Raw genomic sequence first — 14,973 nt, 5'->3', positions numbered from 1 at the left:
AATGATCACACGCACGGCACAGCGGACACACCAGGAACCGCGGTGTTGGCCGTCGAATGGCGCTAGCTGCGCAGCATTTGTGCACCGCCGCCGTCAGTGTCAGCCAGTTTGCCGTGGCATACGGAGCTCCATCGCAGTCTTTAACACTGGTAGCATGCCGCGACAGCGTTGACGTGAACCGTATGTGCAGTTGACGGACTTTGAGCGAGGGCGTATAGTGGGCATGCGGGAGGCCGGGTGGACGTACCGCCGAATTGCTCAACACGTGGGGCGTGAGGTCTCCACAGTACATCGATGTTGTCGCCAGTGGTCGGCGGAAGGTGCACGTGCCCGTCGACCTGGGACCGGACCGCAGCGACGCACGGATGCACGCCAAGACCGTAGGATCCTACGCAGTGCCGCAGGGGACCGCACCGCCACTTCCCAGCAAATTAGGGACACTGTTGCTCCTGGGGTATCGGCGAGGACCATTGGCAACCGTCTCCATGAAGCTGGGCTACGGTCCCGCACACCGTTAGGCCGTCTTCCGCTCACGCCCCAACATCGTGCAGCCCGCCTCCAGTGGTGTCGCGACAGGCGTGAATGGAGGGACGAATGGAGACGTGTCGTCTTCAGCGATGAGAGTCGCTTCTGCCTTGGTGCCAATGATGGTCGTATGCGTGTTTGGCGCCGTGCAGGTGAGCGCCACAATCAGGACTGCATACGACCGAGGCACACAGGGCCAACACCCGGCATCATGGTGTGGGGAGCGATCTCCTACACTGGCCGTACACCACTGGTGATCGTCGAGGGGACACTGAATAGTGCACGGTACATCCAAACCGTCATCGAACCCATCGTTCTACCATTCCTAGACCGGCAAGGGAACTTGCTGTTCCAACAGGACAATGCACGTCCGCATGTATCCCGTGCCACCCAACGTGCTCTAGAAGGTGTAAGTCAACTACCCTGGCCAGCAAGATCTCCGGATCTGTCCCCCATTGAGCATGTTTGGGACTGGATGAAGCGTCGTCTCACGCTGTCTGCACGTCCAGCACTAACGCTGGTCCAACTGAGGCGCCAGGTGGAAATGGCATGGCAAGCCGTTCCACAGGACTACATCCAGCATCTCTACGATCGTCTCCATGGGAGAATAGCAGCCTGCATTGCTGCGAAAGGTGGATATACACTGTACTAGTGCCGACATTGTGCATGCTCTGTTGCCTGTGTCTATGTGCCTGTGGTTCTGTCAGTGTGATCATGTGATGTATCTGACCCCAGGAATGTGTCAATAAAGTTTCCCCTTCCTGGGGCAATGAATTCACGGTGTTCTTATTTCAATTTCCAGGAGTGTACTACCCATAGTGGTAAAGTTACTTTGATTAATGTAGTTTTGTTACTACATTATTTGTATTCTTTGATAACTTTTGATGAAACTTTGTGAAACTTATGCGTTAATAATATTCTGTTCAAGCTAGACTTGACCCCTGTGTCAAGATCCTCCGTTCAACATCACTCGGACATTGGTTTTAAAGCGAATTGTGTAAAAAGTAAGTAGAATATATGTTTGAACATGATGAGACTGTTCGAAAAGCATGGACAGGTGTGAAGACCACGCTTTAACTTAAAGTCACAGGAACGTTGTCGTTGAAATCAGGCAAAACAGATTACTACAAATTAAATATATCAAATGAAACTATTTGGTTCCAGAGCATTTTTTAAATTGTGAAACATTTATGATGTACAAATGCAGACTGAACTGACGAATGAATATTTGTACCAAGGAGAGGATTCAAACCAGCGTCGCCTGCTCATTAGGCAGATGAGCTGACCACTACGACTTCGTATTCCCCCTAAAAACGAACAGCTTTGCAGAGACTCCCCAGGTTTATTGGAATAGCACCTCAGACTTAAAAGACTCTGGATCCATACAGTTCCATCTGCTTAAAACTTTGACGCCTGCGTTTCAGACAAGATCACCTGTCAGCTCGATGCTAATGTCCAATTCTAGTAATGTCGGACAGCTTGTACAATGTTGTTCGAATTTAGAGCGAATACCAAGTGGGCTGAAGCGTGAATGGGAATTTGAATTGAGGAGCGACCCTTGATACGGTAGTCCATGCAGTTCAGCAAAGTCACTATGGCAGGGTGGCGAAGTGGTTAGCGCACCTGTCCAGTGAGCAGGAGGCATGGGTTCGAAGCGGCCCTGGTACAAATTCAATTATTCACTCTAGTGTGCATATTTTCGTTCATAACATGAGACATGGCTCTGTCGCATTATATTAAAGTAAAACATTTTACTGACACTGAACTTGCAGTGATTCATAAATAATTGTCATTTCTATACAAAGAAGAAGAAACATATTAATTCTTTGCTTTTTGAAACAAGAGCTACTCGTCTGATCATTTTGACGTAACAGAGTAGTGTGTTCTCCTCCTGAAGATTGGTTTCAACAACGCAGTGTCTTACTAGTCCCGGTCCTGTTGCCTCTGGTCGTGTTGCTCTTGTCTTCTTCTGACCCCAGAACTAACAGATCCAGTTTAAGGTGGACTCCGCACTGTAGAGCATCTTGGCATTTTCGCGTAAATAAATCAATGCCGAACGTGAAATAAGCGATAAGTGACAGAAAAAACACAGGGCAGGTTGAGATCTAACGTCAGATCTTTGCATTTAACGTCAAACACTTATCCACTGAGTCACTTTATTTTTTGTTTTCCTTTCTTAACTATCACCACTCGGATATACCTCTTTGTCTTTATTTTTGTACCCCAGACTGCTGTTAGGGTGATGTTAGTTTTAGTCTCAGTGCGTATCCTTACAGTGAAGTCGAACGTTAGATTGATTGCGTCACTTGCATCTTCTTGTAGCATTGCTGAATTACATTTACGGCGGTGCAACTCACCTCTTCGCTGCCCCAAGTTGCGCAGGTACGCAAAGAAGTTCTGGGGCCGTCCTTCAAATTCGGGTCGCGTGAGCACTTCGCGTATCAGGTCCTTGGTGGAGACGATGACGGTCAGGTCGCCGCCCAGACGAAGGCCCACCAGGGGAGACCTATACTTCTGGGCGAGGTACGCGAATGCCTCGTGCTGCGATCCGAACTTTTCGCTCAGACGGCGGATGTCCCAATAGTTGCCCACCAGTGGAAGCCATGTTGGACCTGGGGAGAAAACCAGACAGATGTATTCACTAAGGCTTTTCTAGCTAAACAGTCTTCTACGTTATACTATTATTTTCTTGTTAGTAGAGGGACTTTGTTCAAATTCTCGCCGCAATATTAAATACTACATGGAAACATGTATTCAAGATTGAGGCTCCTACAACTGCATGATGGTCGCAGAAACACAAAAATGTACACTCTAAGAAAAAAAAAATGACAGAACGAAGGAGTCATCCAAATGGGACGGATACCGGTAGATGTGGCGTACATGTAGAAAAAAATGATTATCATTATTGAAAAACTGGATGATGTACTCAAGAGAATGATCTTCACATACTAAGCAAGTCAATAACGCGTTAGGTCTGCTCTGTCCATCATGCAAGAAGTTACTCGGTTAGCACTGACTGACAAAGTTGTTAGATGTCTTCTTTATGGATTTCGTGCCAAAGTCTGTCCATTTGGGGTTAAATCATGAAAATCCCGAGAAGTTTGTAGAGCTCTGTTAACAATGCTCCAAATGTCCTCAGTGGGGTGAGAGATGAGTTGACCTTGCTGGCCAAGGTAGGGTTTGGCAAGCAAGAAGACAAGCAACAGAAACTCTCGCAGTGTGCGGCTGGATTACCTTGCTGAAATGCATGCCCGGGGTGGCTTGCCATGAAGAACAACAAAACGGAGTGTAGAATATCGTCGACGTACTGCTGTACTGTAAGGTTGCCACGGATGACAACCGAAGGTGTCCTGTTGTGAAAAGAAATGGCGTCACAGACCGTCACTCCTGCCTGTCGGGCCGTGTGGGAGACGACTGCCAGTGGCTTCTCCAGCCCGTCTTCGTTGGTTACTGGGGCTCAGTTCGAAGAGGGACACATCACTGAAACAATTCTACTCTAGTCAATTAGGTTCAATGCTAAAGACTTGTCTAGAGACACCTCGGACGGTGGTGGAATGACAACCGGACTGCCACCTGCCATGTGGCCTGATAACCAGAAATGATGGTGTGGGGTGCCACTTCTGTTTTATTGCTTTTCGTGGCGAACCATCCTTACATTTCAGCAACATAATGCCCGCCCACATTCGACGGGAGTTTCTGCTGCTTCTCTTCGTGCTTGCCAAACCCTACATTGGCCACCAATGTCGACGGATCTCTCCTCGGTTGAGAGTGGTTCGAGCATTATGGGCAGGGCACTCCAACCAGCTCGGGATTTTGACGACATAATTCGCCGGTTGGACAGAATTTGGCACGATATCCCTCAGGAGGACATCCAGAAACTCTGTCAATCGATGTCAAGTCGTATAACTGCTTGCATAAGTGCCAGAGGTTGACCAAAGCATTATTGACTTTCTCAATTTGTGAAGCTCTTTCTCTTGAATAAATCATCCAATTCTTCTGAAACTATAATAATTTGTTTGTCTTTACATGAACATTATATCTATTGATTTGCGTTCCTTTCGTATAATTCCTTCGTGGTGCGTGTTTTTTATATTCTTTAGTTTTATATTTTTTATATCCATATTCTTTTTCATAGAAAGTATGAAAGTAAGATAAGTGTTCTCTGTACTCCAAATCAATAATGATCCTCAAACTAAAGAAATTTCCGGGCACTGATGAAATTCCTATTAGGTCTTACAGAGAATATGATGTGAAATAACCCCTTCGCTAGTTGATATTAATCGGAAATCTCTCGGTGTACTAGTGAAAGACCGAAATTCAGTTATACTAAAGGATAAGAGAAGGTGTACACAGTATTGCAGACCAATATCAGTAAAGTTCCTCTGTTTCACGAATTTACATTATATTCTAAATACTAATAATATAAAATACCTTGAGGAAAGGAAATTATTCTGAAAGAAAATGCAGATAACCGGAAAAAAACACTCGTCTGAAACATAGTGCGTGCTATATGTTGGGAAAAGCCGCAGGTGAATAGGTAGAGTCCATTGAGTTTTTTTTATTTTATATTACACGTCAAGTTCCTCAGAACCAAATTGTAGAGCAAATTCCCAAGGTTATGGAACATGTCAGTACTTGAAGTTACAACATAAAAGTGAAACAGGTAAAATAAAATGTTTATGAACCCAAAAAAGACATGTCATGAGTTTATGTAAACGCAATAAACAATATAACACAGGAATCACTTTAATTTTTCAAGCAACTCCTCGACCGAATAGAAGAAGTGACCTATGAGGATTACTGCTAAAAGTTCTGAAGGAAGTGCGATCCAAACGCAGATTGGATTTCTGCGTAGTATTGAGTAAAAGCTGCTAATTCCTGGGTACAGACATATTATTTACAAGAAACGACAGTAAAGAAAAGATATATTGAGAGGTCAGAATATCCAGACTAGTGAACAGGGGTCGACAGGAGGTTGGCGAATTTAACACTAATGCCCGAACCGCCCGTTTCTGAGCCAAAAATATCCTTTGAGACTGGGAAGAGTTATCCCTAAATATAAAATCAAACGTCATAAGCGAATGAAAATAAGCTAAGTAGACTAATTTTCGTGTCGAACTGACAACAGCCGTTCGACACTATACCATATCATCAACTGCAACTAAGATACCTTCATGAGGGGATGGTGTCGCAAATAAATGATTGGCTCGAAGAATATTTGACTAATAGAACCTAGTACGTTATACTGAACTATGTACATAAGTAAATAAAGTTCCAAGTTCAGGCTCTAGTCTTGCGAATCGGTCCCGATCGACCACAGTGTCGTCCTCTGTCAGTGGAGTCATCGGATGCGCTATGGAGGGACATGTGATTAGCACAACGATTTCCAGGTCGTTGTCAGGTTTCTTGGCTTATAATTGCTAGTAATCCGTAGAGTATGTCCTCAGGTGGACTCACGAGGCTGAATGAACCCTGTACCAGTCCTCTCACTGACGAAAAATCACTGGCAGCGCTGCGAAGCAAACCCGGGTCCTCTGCAGGGTAGCCAGCCGTGATGACCACTCAGATGTGGAGGTGGATGTACTAAACTACGAATAGACAAAAAAGGGAAGCATTGGTGTGCACGAAGTTGGCGTAAAGGGGATTCGTAAACACGCCGGACAAAACCCACTCGCCGTTAGGAGACATCACGTTAATACCGCGTAGCACCGCCAGTGGCATTAACAATAACTTCATTTCGAGAAGAAGAGGAGTCTACAAGTGTCTTCAGGTATGCCACATCCAGTTGGAGTCAGTTACTGACAAATAGATTCTGTAGCGGTATCACATTTTGGATGCTGAGACGGTCTCTGTCGATTTCAAAGAGTTTACCACTGTCGCGCGTGTTCAGCCTAGGTGGCAGGATGGGCTGCGCGAAGCCATCAAGAGCGGTAGAAGAGACGTTCTCATGGAATTTGACTTCCGGTTCGCACGTGTGAGGTTGCGGGAATTATGTTAGCAGTCGGCTCTTTTACTGTCAGCTCACTTTGTAAGAAGAGCTCCCGATATAACCCACGATACAAGAGTCATGCCGATGAAATCCTATGGACTTGTCGCTGTGTGCTGTTGCAGTAAAAAAGCAGAGTTATGCCCCAGAGCTTAGGCGGAGCGTGGAAGTAAATACTAGATTCCAGCCGGGCGAGTGCGGTATGGTGAAGTGTTGTTCTGTGCTGTCGGAACCGCACGTTCGTGCACCACAGAAGGAGGTGTCATTCCTCTGAAATTTCCACCTGGCTTCGCGGTGGATGGAAAGCTATGTGGGAACCAGAACCGAGGAGTTCTTACCTAAATGGATTTCATAGTGAACATCCGTTCTTGTAATCTCACGGGAAGGAGTACGTGATGCCTGTTTACTAGTAACTCGGCGCCTCTAGGGCCGGTTGGTTAAATAACGAGAACTGAGTTTTGTACTTTGAGTGCGTTTGTTAAGGGGCCGTTACCTTTGTTCTTGTAAACTGCCTTAAAGCTACAGCATTGTAATGTTTAGGTATCAAATTTCGAATGTATTACTCAGTACTTCATGTAGGAAGCGAAATTTTATTGTGTGTTCATCTGTAATAGTTCATTTGTCCCGTTTGGACTTTATCTTAGTTAAGTACTTTTATTATTTTAATAAACATTAACCAAGGTAGTTTCTCACATTTTTTTCGTGTTTAGGGCAGTTGGTAAAACAAAACAAAAGTCGTAAAGTTCGCTCGAGCGTTAACCTCATTTAAATAACTGATGTTCTGTAAAACTTTTATCTATGCAAGAGTGTACACGGATTTCTCTTTCTGTTTTAGATTAATTGCTGTTTTAAGGTTGTTCCAATGTCATCAGCCCGAGGGGCGGCTACTGTCCGCATGACGTTTAAGGGGATTATCGTACCCACTTGTGGATAATGTGTATGCTGATTTGAACTGCAGAATATTTTTATATTTCGTATAAATCTTTAACTATAGTAACTTGTCAGTTTGTAATATTTACGACCTGTGGGGATCAGTTAGCTTCTAAATTTGAACGTAAATTGTCCTTCCTACTCTCCTTGTACTACTTCCCCCATTTGTTTACAGTAAGCGTGTGATGTTTAAATACTTATTCCCTGACACTTACTTATGAGAGCTTAAGTTGTAAAGTTTTTGCTGGTAGAGTTTGACTGTGCAGGTGGGTTAATTGTTACATTGTACTCGCAATCTCAGACGTTCCATTCTTTTCCCTGCCTCAACAGAGCATGTAACTCATACGAAAAGAAACTTATCGATCGGCAAAATTATTTTGTGAAACCGAAATAACGCAAAACTAGTTTTACACATCGGGCCGGATTTTGAGCACACAAAAATTTGGCATGTGGTTATAATGAATCGCTCTCCTCTAACATTACCTTTTTTTATATAGCGATAACCGATATCATGTATACTATCGATTCTTTCATTGGTTAAAATTACCTCAGCTGTTTCATTAAAAGATTTCATACAATTTTGTATACGATGTATTATATTTCAGGCTAAAATGTATAAAAAAGAAATAAATATTTTACAATCAGTATGTACTAACAGTTAAAATTACTATTCTTTTAAAAATATTTGAAATTACAAAATTTCTGGTTTACTTAAAATTCATATAACTAATTGTAAAATCTAACTCTAATTATTAAATTTATTTCTAGATTGACTTACAGAATAATGATACATTTTAGCGAAGATTCTTCTTTGGCAAAGAAAATTTGTAAACTCTTTTGCTTTGCAAATTCTTCGGTATAATGTGAGTACCGCGGAATGTAGGTAGTGGTGTGCATGCCTCTGATGGAAGTACGCGTTTTCTAAGTTTGTCACCAACAATGTATTTATTGGTATTTTCGAATGTGGAAAATGTAAAATCGGTGTGATGTTGAAAGATGTGACAAAGAATAAAATTCAAGACTAATATAGGCGAATCTTCATCAGTTATTTAGTCATCAAGAACCTACAAAATCGAAATTTCAGCTGCAACAATGTACCACTAGTCAAGACTTTGAGCCATCGACAACAACAAAGAGATAATGAAGATAAGTACAAAGTTATTCTTTTGTATATCTTACGCCTCTCGAATCTTTCAAAATTTGTGCAAAGAATGAGAATTTTAATAGTAATGTGTGAGAGGGCAAGGTTACATGCTTCAGTGCTACAACATGGAGTTCGCAGAATTCTTCGATGATAACGGATTTCTCCTTGCAACGTCACTTTATAATCTATTTTTTCGCCTCAAACCAGATTTTACGTGCGTATTTTACGTGTACAAGTAGGGTACCTTTGAGCCTCATATCGCAGAGACTGATAAAGACGACTGAAAAATTTTTAATGTTGTTCGAGCTGGATTTTTCGGAACAGATCGTATAACTTTCAGACGTTTGCTGTGCATAGCCGTCTTGGAATCCTCAGCTGGGCTTTGGCCCACAGGTGACGGCGAAGATAAAGAACAGAAAAGAAAAAAAAGAAAAAATAAACTTTATTGGGGGATCTCCGAGGAACCGCCCAAGAGCTAATGCTGCCTCCGTAAGTCCCATCAGGCCCATTTGCATATTCACACACTGATACTGCCACACAGGCGCTGGTATTCTCTCAGTAGCATTACGTCTTTTATTGTGTAACTTACTTAGGTGTTGCTTAATAACAGCCACTTACTTAATATTATGCTATATTTACTTTCCAAGTATATAATTGGTTTTTTACTGTCGCGTCACGGCCATCCTTTCTTAATAAAAATTTGCATATTTATACATTGATACCGCCAGGTAATCACGGCCGTTCTCTAAGAAAAATTACGGCCTAGATTCCGTCGAAATTACTGGCCTGTTTAACATTTTGGGCACCGGCCAATTTCTCAAGAAATTGGTGTTATTAACGGTTCCGACCGTCGCTCTCCTTGGGCCGAAGGAGATTTTTGTGTTTGACAGCTAACAAAATTTGGGCAGCTGGGCTTGAGTCGGCCCTGGCAATCTTGCCTAACGATAACTCCTTTAAATTCATGTTGTTCATTTTACTGTTGGTCAGCCATGGCCGTCTGGAGACAACGAAAAATTTTGACTAAAATAATTTGGGATATCCATGTGGAAATTTAATTGAGCATGCTCTCTGGAATTAGTGGTCCCAAATCCTTTTTATGAAAGGATTAATTGTTCTGGATTTTGCTTGAGATAGATTTCATGCAAGTACTGATTTAATAATGGTTCAAATGGCTCTGAGCTCTATGGGACTTAACATCTGAGGTCATCAGTCCCCTAGAACTTAGAACTACTTAAACCTAACTAACCTAAGGACATCACACACATCCATGCCCGAGGCAGGATTCGAACCTGCGATCGTAGCTGTCGCGCGGTTCCAGACTGAAGCGCCTAGAACCGCTCGGCCACACCGGCCGGCTACTGATTTAATATAAATGTTTTGTATTTTCTAACACAAAAATTTTAATTGGTACTGTTTTCTAGAATTAATAGTGTTTATCTTATTGTTTTTTAGGAAGAAAAGTTTTTAGTTATGTCTTTTCCCGTATTGTTCAAGTACCGATGTACGCGCTGTTTGCTTTAAAGTGGCCTGACGGTCAGGGAGTACGGTGTGCAAGCAAACCAGCTGCAAGGTTAAGTACCACCCATCACCACATACTCTGTGACTTTCAATCAAATCAGAAATGTTTACGTGCAGCCTTGTGAACACGGCTGTAGTCATTTTGGAAGTGGCTACAGCATACTGTCCGTGTAGATTTAGATGAAAAACAAAATATCACGTAATGGAAAAAATACTTTCCCTGTCCAGTCCCTCACTCTCTCTAGCTCCCGTCTCCTTCCCGCCTCCCCTTTCATTTCTCCTATTTTCCTCCAGGTCACTCATCTCTCTCCCTCTCCCCCCTCCCCCCCCCCCTCCTCTCGCCATTTACAGTTTCAACTCCATCACTGCTCCTTCATTTCTCTTACTCATTAAATAAATTCATAGTAATATAATTAAACGGAATAACGCACTTAAAACGAATTGCACAAGCAAAGAACAGTTTTAAATAAAAATAATCTAGTAGCGAACTACACAAATCTTAACCATTTATATCTCGCCAGAAAGATAGAAAGAAATATTAGTAGTGCTACACTGTGTTACGTTTAACGCAAATAATGTAAAGTTGTGCAGAGCAGTGTGGGAGTAGGGCAGTATCAACAGTGCCAATCGAAGAAATAATTAAAAAACAAGGAATCAGACGGCTTTTCCTGATGTGAGCGAAAAACTAAGTTTGAAACATCGAAACTAAAAACCAACATCTTTTGTAAAGAACTGTTTTCCCGTCTATAAAGGCAGTCGAATCGTAAATCTCTCATTATAGACCACTGATGATGTTTCATTTAAATGAAACAAAAACACGCTTTTTCCTGTTGTTGCAGAGATAGTATCAATATTGTTGAAAATAACCGCAAACAGCTGTTGTTTGTTCCTTTAACAGCACTACCAGTTACACAACTTTAAAGTTTCATCTTCAGGTACATCTAAATAAAAAGGATTACCGCGTGGGGAATTAAAAACATAAAAAAATTAAATACGTTTTTAGAAATGGCAAGAATCTTGGGAGAAGATAGTATAACGTGATATACAATGTACGTAATTGACGAAAGCAAATTTGAACACAGAAGTCAACCTATTTATTTTCAGATCACTTACAGGAAAAAGTTGAGCGCATTTGATGCCTCATAATTGCCAGTCAGTCCAATAAATCAAATTTTGAAACAGGTGGAATGAAGAAGGCGGCCATAAAAGATGGTCAGCTCTAAGAGAAGAATAATAAAGTCGTGAAACGAGGAAAAGGAACTTAAATATGAACGGCGATATTAGTGTCTATTTCGACGAATCTATTGGCACGTGAGTGGTAATGATGGGATGTCCAATGCACTCAACTTTTTCCTATAAATGATCTGAATGGAAGTTGACTAATACTTTTACAGTTGCTTTTGCCACTTACGTGTTTCATGTACAACGTTATACTGTCTTCTCCCTAGTTTTTTCCATTTATAAAAAAAAATATGATTTTTAGTTCCCCCGTATGGTATTCTCCTCTATTTAGATGCACCTAAAGATGCAATTCTAACGGTGAGAAACCGGTAGCAGGCTACTATTCAAGTATCATATGACAACCGACAGCACTTTATTTTCAAAAATGCACACATTTCGTTGCAAATGCCCGTATTATAAAGTCTGCTGCAATCCAAATTCCCTCAGTAACAAGTGCCCCATTTCCATGTCGTTTCACTCATGGAATACGTGTAGCTTTATGTGCTGCTCTGACCAATGACCTTTTGCTTGACACTAGATTTCAGATGTATGTTGTCTGCTGTTCCCTTCACATTGTCAGCTCGGAAACGTGTTTCAAATGGATTTCCTTCAAATGGATTTGCATTCACTGAGAGTGACTGTTCCTTGAGGAGACGTTGGACAGACAGCATTGATACACCAAAAACCAGGCAGCTTCATTCACTATTGCTTCTTCCAGCCATTCTGTATCGGCATCACTCAACACGAGGCATGAGTTACTACACCTGACCGTCCTCGAATCAGTTCCAAAGAGACCAGTGTGTTCTTCTCTGACCTCAGTCGGCTGTGTTGAAACCTAAATGTTTCTGGAGATATGTGGCCAAGACTTCTGTAGTTTGGCTACATGGAGCAGCAACGCTTTCTGAATTTCTGGATCACCTTAACTCCCTCCATCCCAGCATTTGCTTCACTGTGGAGAAAAATGGAGATCTCCCGTTTCTTGATGTCTTGTTCTGCATAAAAGAAGATCGTTCCTTGGATCACAGTGTGTTCCGCAAACCAATTCACAATGACCTACATCAACAACCTACGAACTGTGATCACTCATCTCAACGCAGTGGTGTGTCGCAGACTAGAATTATCTCTGATGCAGGGAGAATATCAGAAGAGCTTAGCCATCTGCGCTCTGTATTTGAACAAAAAGGGTACTCTGATAAACAGATCCGTAGTGCATTTAAACGTACACGCACTAAAGCTCAAAAGCAGCCAGAAGAGACAGAGAAATCCAAGAGGATGGTTTTTCTACCCTATGTCGATGGCGTGTCCTTTAAGATTGATAGGCTGTTCAAAAAACCCTTCAGCGCGTGTGCAGACTATGCTGGGTTCTGTTAAAGACGACCTAGGTCTAAGGAGACCAGCGATATATAAAATCCCGTTCCCGTGTGGGAAATCATACTTTGACCAGACTTGCGCACTGTTAAGGATAGATCTGCTGAACATGGATGTCACAGTAGACTAGGTCAGCCAGAAAAGTTTGCTGTGGCTGAACAGTGTCTTGACACGGGACACAGCATGAATTACGCGGAGAGACAAAGATCCTTTCGTCCGGTTCCACGTACTGGGACTCCATCATTAGAGAAGCAGTAACAATTCGTATAAGTAATGACCTCATCAATGGAGACACAGGATTTCAACTCAGCAAGGCATGAGAACCATCACTGGCTGCGCTAAGGCATCGTCGGCCGCAGTCGAACGAATCCGAGTCAACACGGACGGAGGATCGAAGTCCGGAAATTTAAACCGGGCGCCAAAACTCTTCCCGCACACGCGCTGGGCCGCTATTTACGGCCGCGCTTGTCCCGCATCGCGAATGAAAAGCCCGTAGCCCGTTTGTAAGGCAGGGGGCACTGAATGTCGCCGTTCTCTATGACTCGTCTACGATGCCGTTATAGCCTTAACCCATAGCACCCATCGACTGAACGTATACAGGGTGGTCCATTGATAGTGACCCGGCCAAATATCTCACGAAATAAGGATCAACAGAAAAAACTACAAAGAAATAAACTCGTCTAGCTTGAAGGGAGAAACCAGATAGCGCTATGGTTGGTCTGCTAGATGGCGCTGCCATAGGTCAAACGGATATCAACTGCGTTTTTTTAAATAGGAACCCCCACTTTTTACTACATATTCGTGTAGTACGTAAAGAAATATGAATGTTCTAGTTGGACCACTTTTCTCGCTTTGTGATAGATGGCGCTGTAATAGTCACAGACATATGGCTCACAATTTTAGACGAACAATTGGCAACAGGTAGGTTTTTTAAATTAAAATACAATACGTAGGTACTTTCGAACATTTTATTTTGGTTGTTCCAATGTGATACATGTACCTTTGTGAACTTATCATTTCTGAGAACGCATGCTGTTACAGGGTGATTACCTGTAAATACCACATTAATGCAATAAATGCTCAAAATGACATCCGTCAACCTCAATGCATTTGGCAATACGTGTAACGACATTCCTCTTCACAGCGAGTGATTCGCCTTCCGTAATGTTCTCACATGCATTCACAATGTTCTGACGCATGTTGGCAGGCGTTGTCGGTGGATCACGATAGCAAATGTCATTCAATTTACACCTCAGAAAGAAATCCGGGGACGTCAGATCCGGTGATCGTGCGGGCCATGGTATGGTGCTTCGACGACAAAGCCACCTGTCATGAAATATGCCATTCAATACCGCTTCAACGGCACGCGAGCTATGTGCCGGACATCCATCATGTTGGAAGTACATCGCCATTCGGTCATGCAGTGAAACATCTCGTAGTAACATCGGTAGAAAATTATGTAGGAAATCAGCATACATTGCACCATTTAGATTGCCATCGATAAAATGGGGGCCAGTTATCCTTCCTGCCATAATGCCGCACCATACATTAATCCGCCAAGGTCGCTGATGTTTCACTTGTCGCAGCCATCGTGGATTTTCCGTTGCCCAATAGCGCATATTATGCCGGTTTACGTTACCGCTGTTGGTGGATGACGCTTCGTCGCTAAATAGAACGCGTGCAAGAAATCTGTCATCGTCCCGTAATTTCTCTTGGGCCCAGTGGCAGAACTGCACACGCCTTTTAAAATCGTCGCCATGCAATTCCTGGTGCATAGAAATATGGTACGGGAGCAATCGATGTTGATGTAGCATTCTCGACACCAACGTTTTTGAGATTCCCGATTCTCGCGCAATTTGTCTGCTACTGATGTGCGGATTAGCCGCGACAGCACCTAAAACACCTACTTGGGCATAATCATTTGTTGCAGGTCGTGGTTGACGTTTCACATGTGGCTGAACACTTACTGTTTCCTTAAGTAACGTTACTATTCAGCGAACGGTCCGGACATTTGGATGATGTCGTCCAGGATACCGAGCAGCATACATAGCACACACCCGTTGGGCATTTTGATCACAATAGCCATACATCAACACGATATAGACCTTTTCCACAATTGGTAAACGGTCCATTTTAACACGGGTATTGTATCACGAAGCAAATACCGTTCGCACTGGCGGAATGTTACGTGATACCACGTACTTTCACGTTTGTGACTATTACAGCGCCATCTATCACAAAGCGAGAAAAGTGGTCCAACTAAAACATTCATATTTCTTTA

At 42.8% G+C, this 14,973-nt stretch overlaps 1 protein-coding gene across 2 annotated transcripts in view; it reads right to left on the bottom strand.

Moving 5' to 3' along the window:
• Positions 1-14,973, bottom strand: part of LOC126259482 (methyl farnesoate epoxidase-like) — a 206,785-nt gene that overhangs the window by 124,058 nt on the left and 67,754 nt on the right. For both annotated transcript variants that reach the window (XM_049956320.1, XM_049956319.1), the window contains exon 2: positions 2,883-3,137. In XM_049956320.1, coding sequence (XP_049812277.1) covers positions 2,883-3,137 — 255 coding nt within the window. The remainder of the gene's footprint in view (positions 1-2,882; positions 3,138-14,973) is intronic.

This window comes from Schistocerca nitens, chromosome 5 (genome assembly GCF_023898315.1).
Source record: "Schistocerca nitens isolate TAMUIC-IGC-003100 chromosome 5, iqSchNite1.1, whole genome shotgun sequence".
Lineage (NCBI taxonomy): Eukaryota > Metazoa > Arthropoda > Insecta > Orthoptera > Acrididae > Schistocerca > Schistocerca nitens.
The sequence above is the reverse complement of the archived record's forward strand: the minus strand, read 5'-3'. Positions and strand labels throughout refer to the sequence as shown.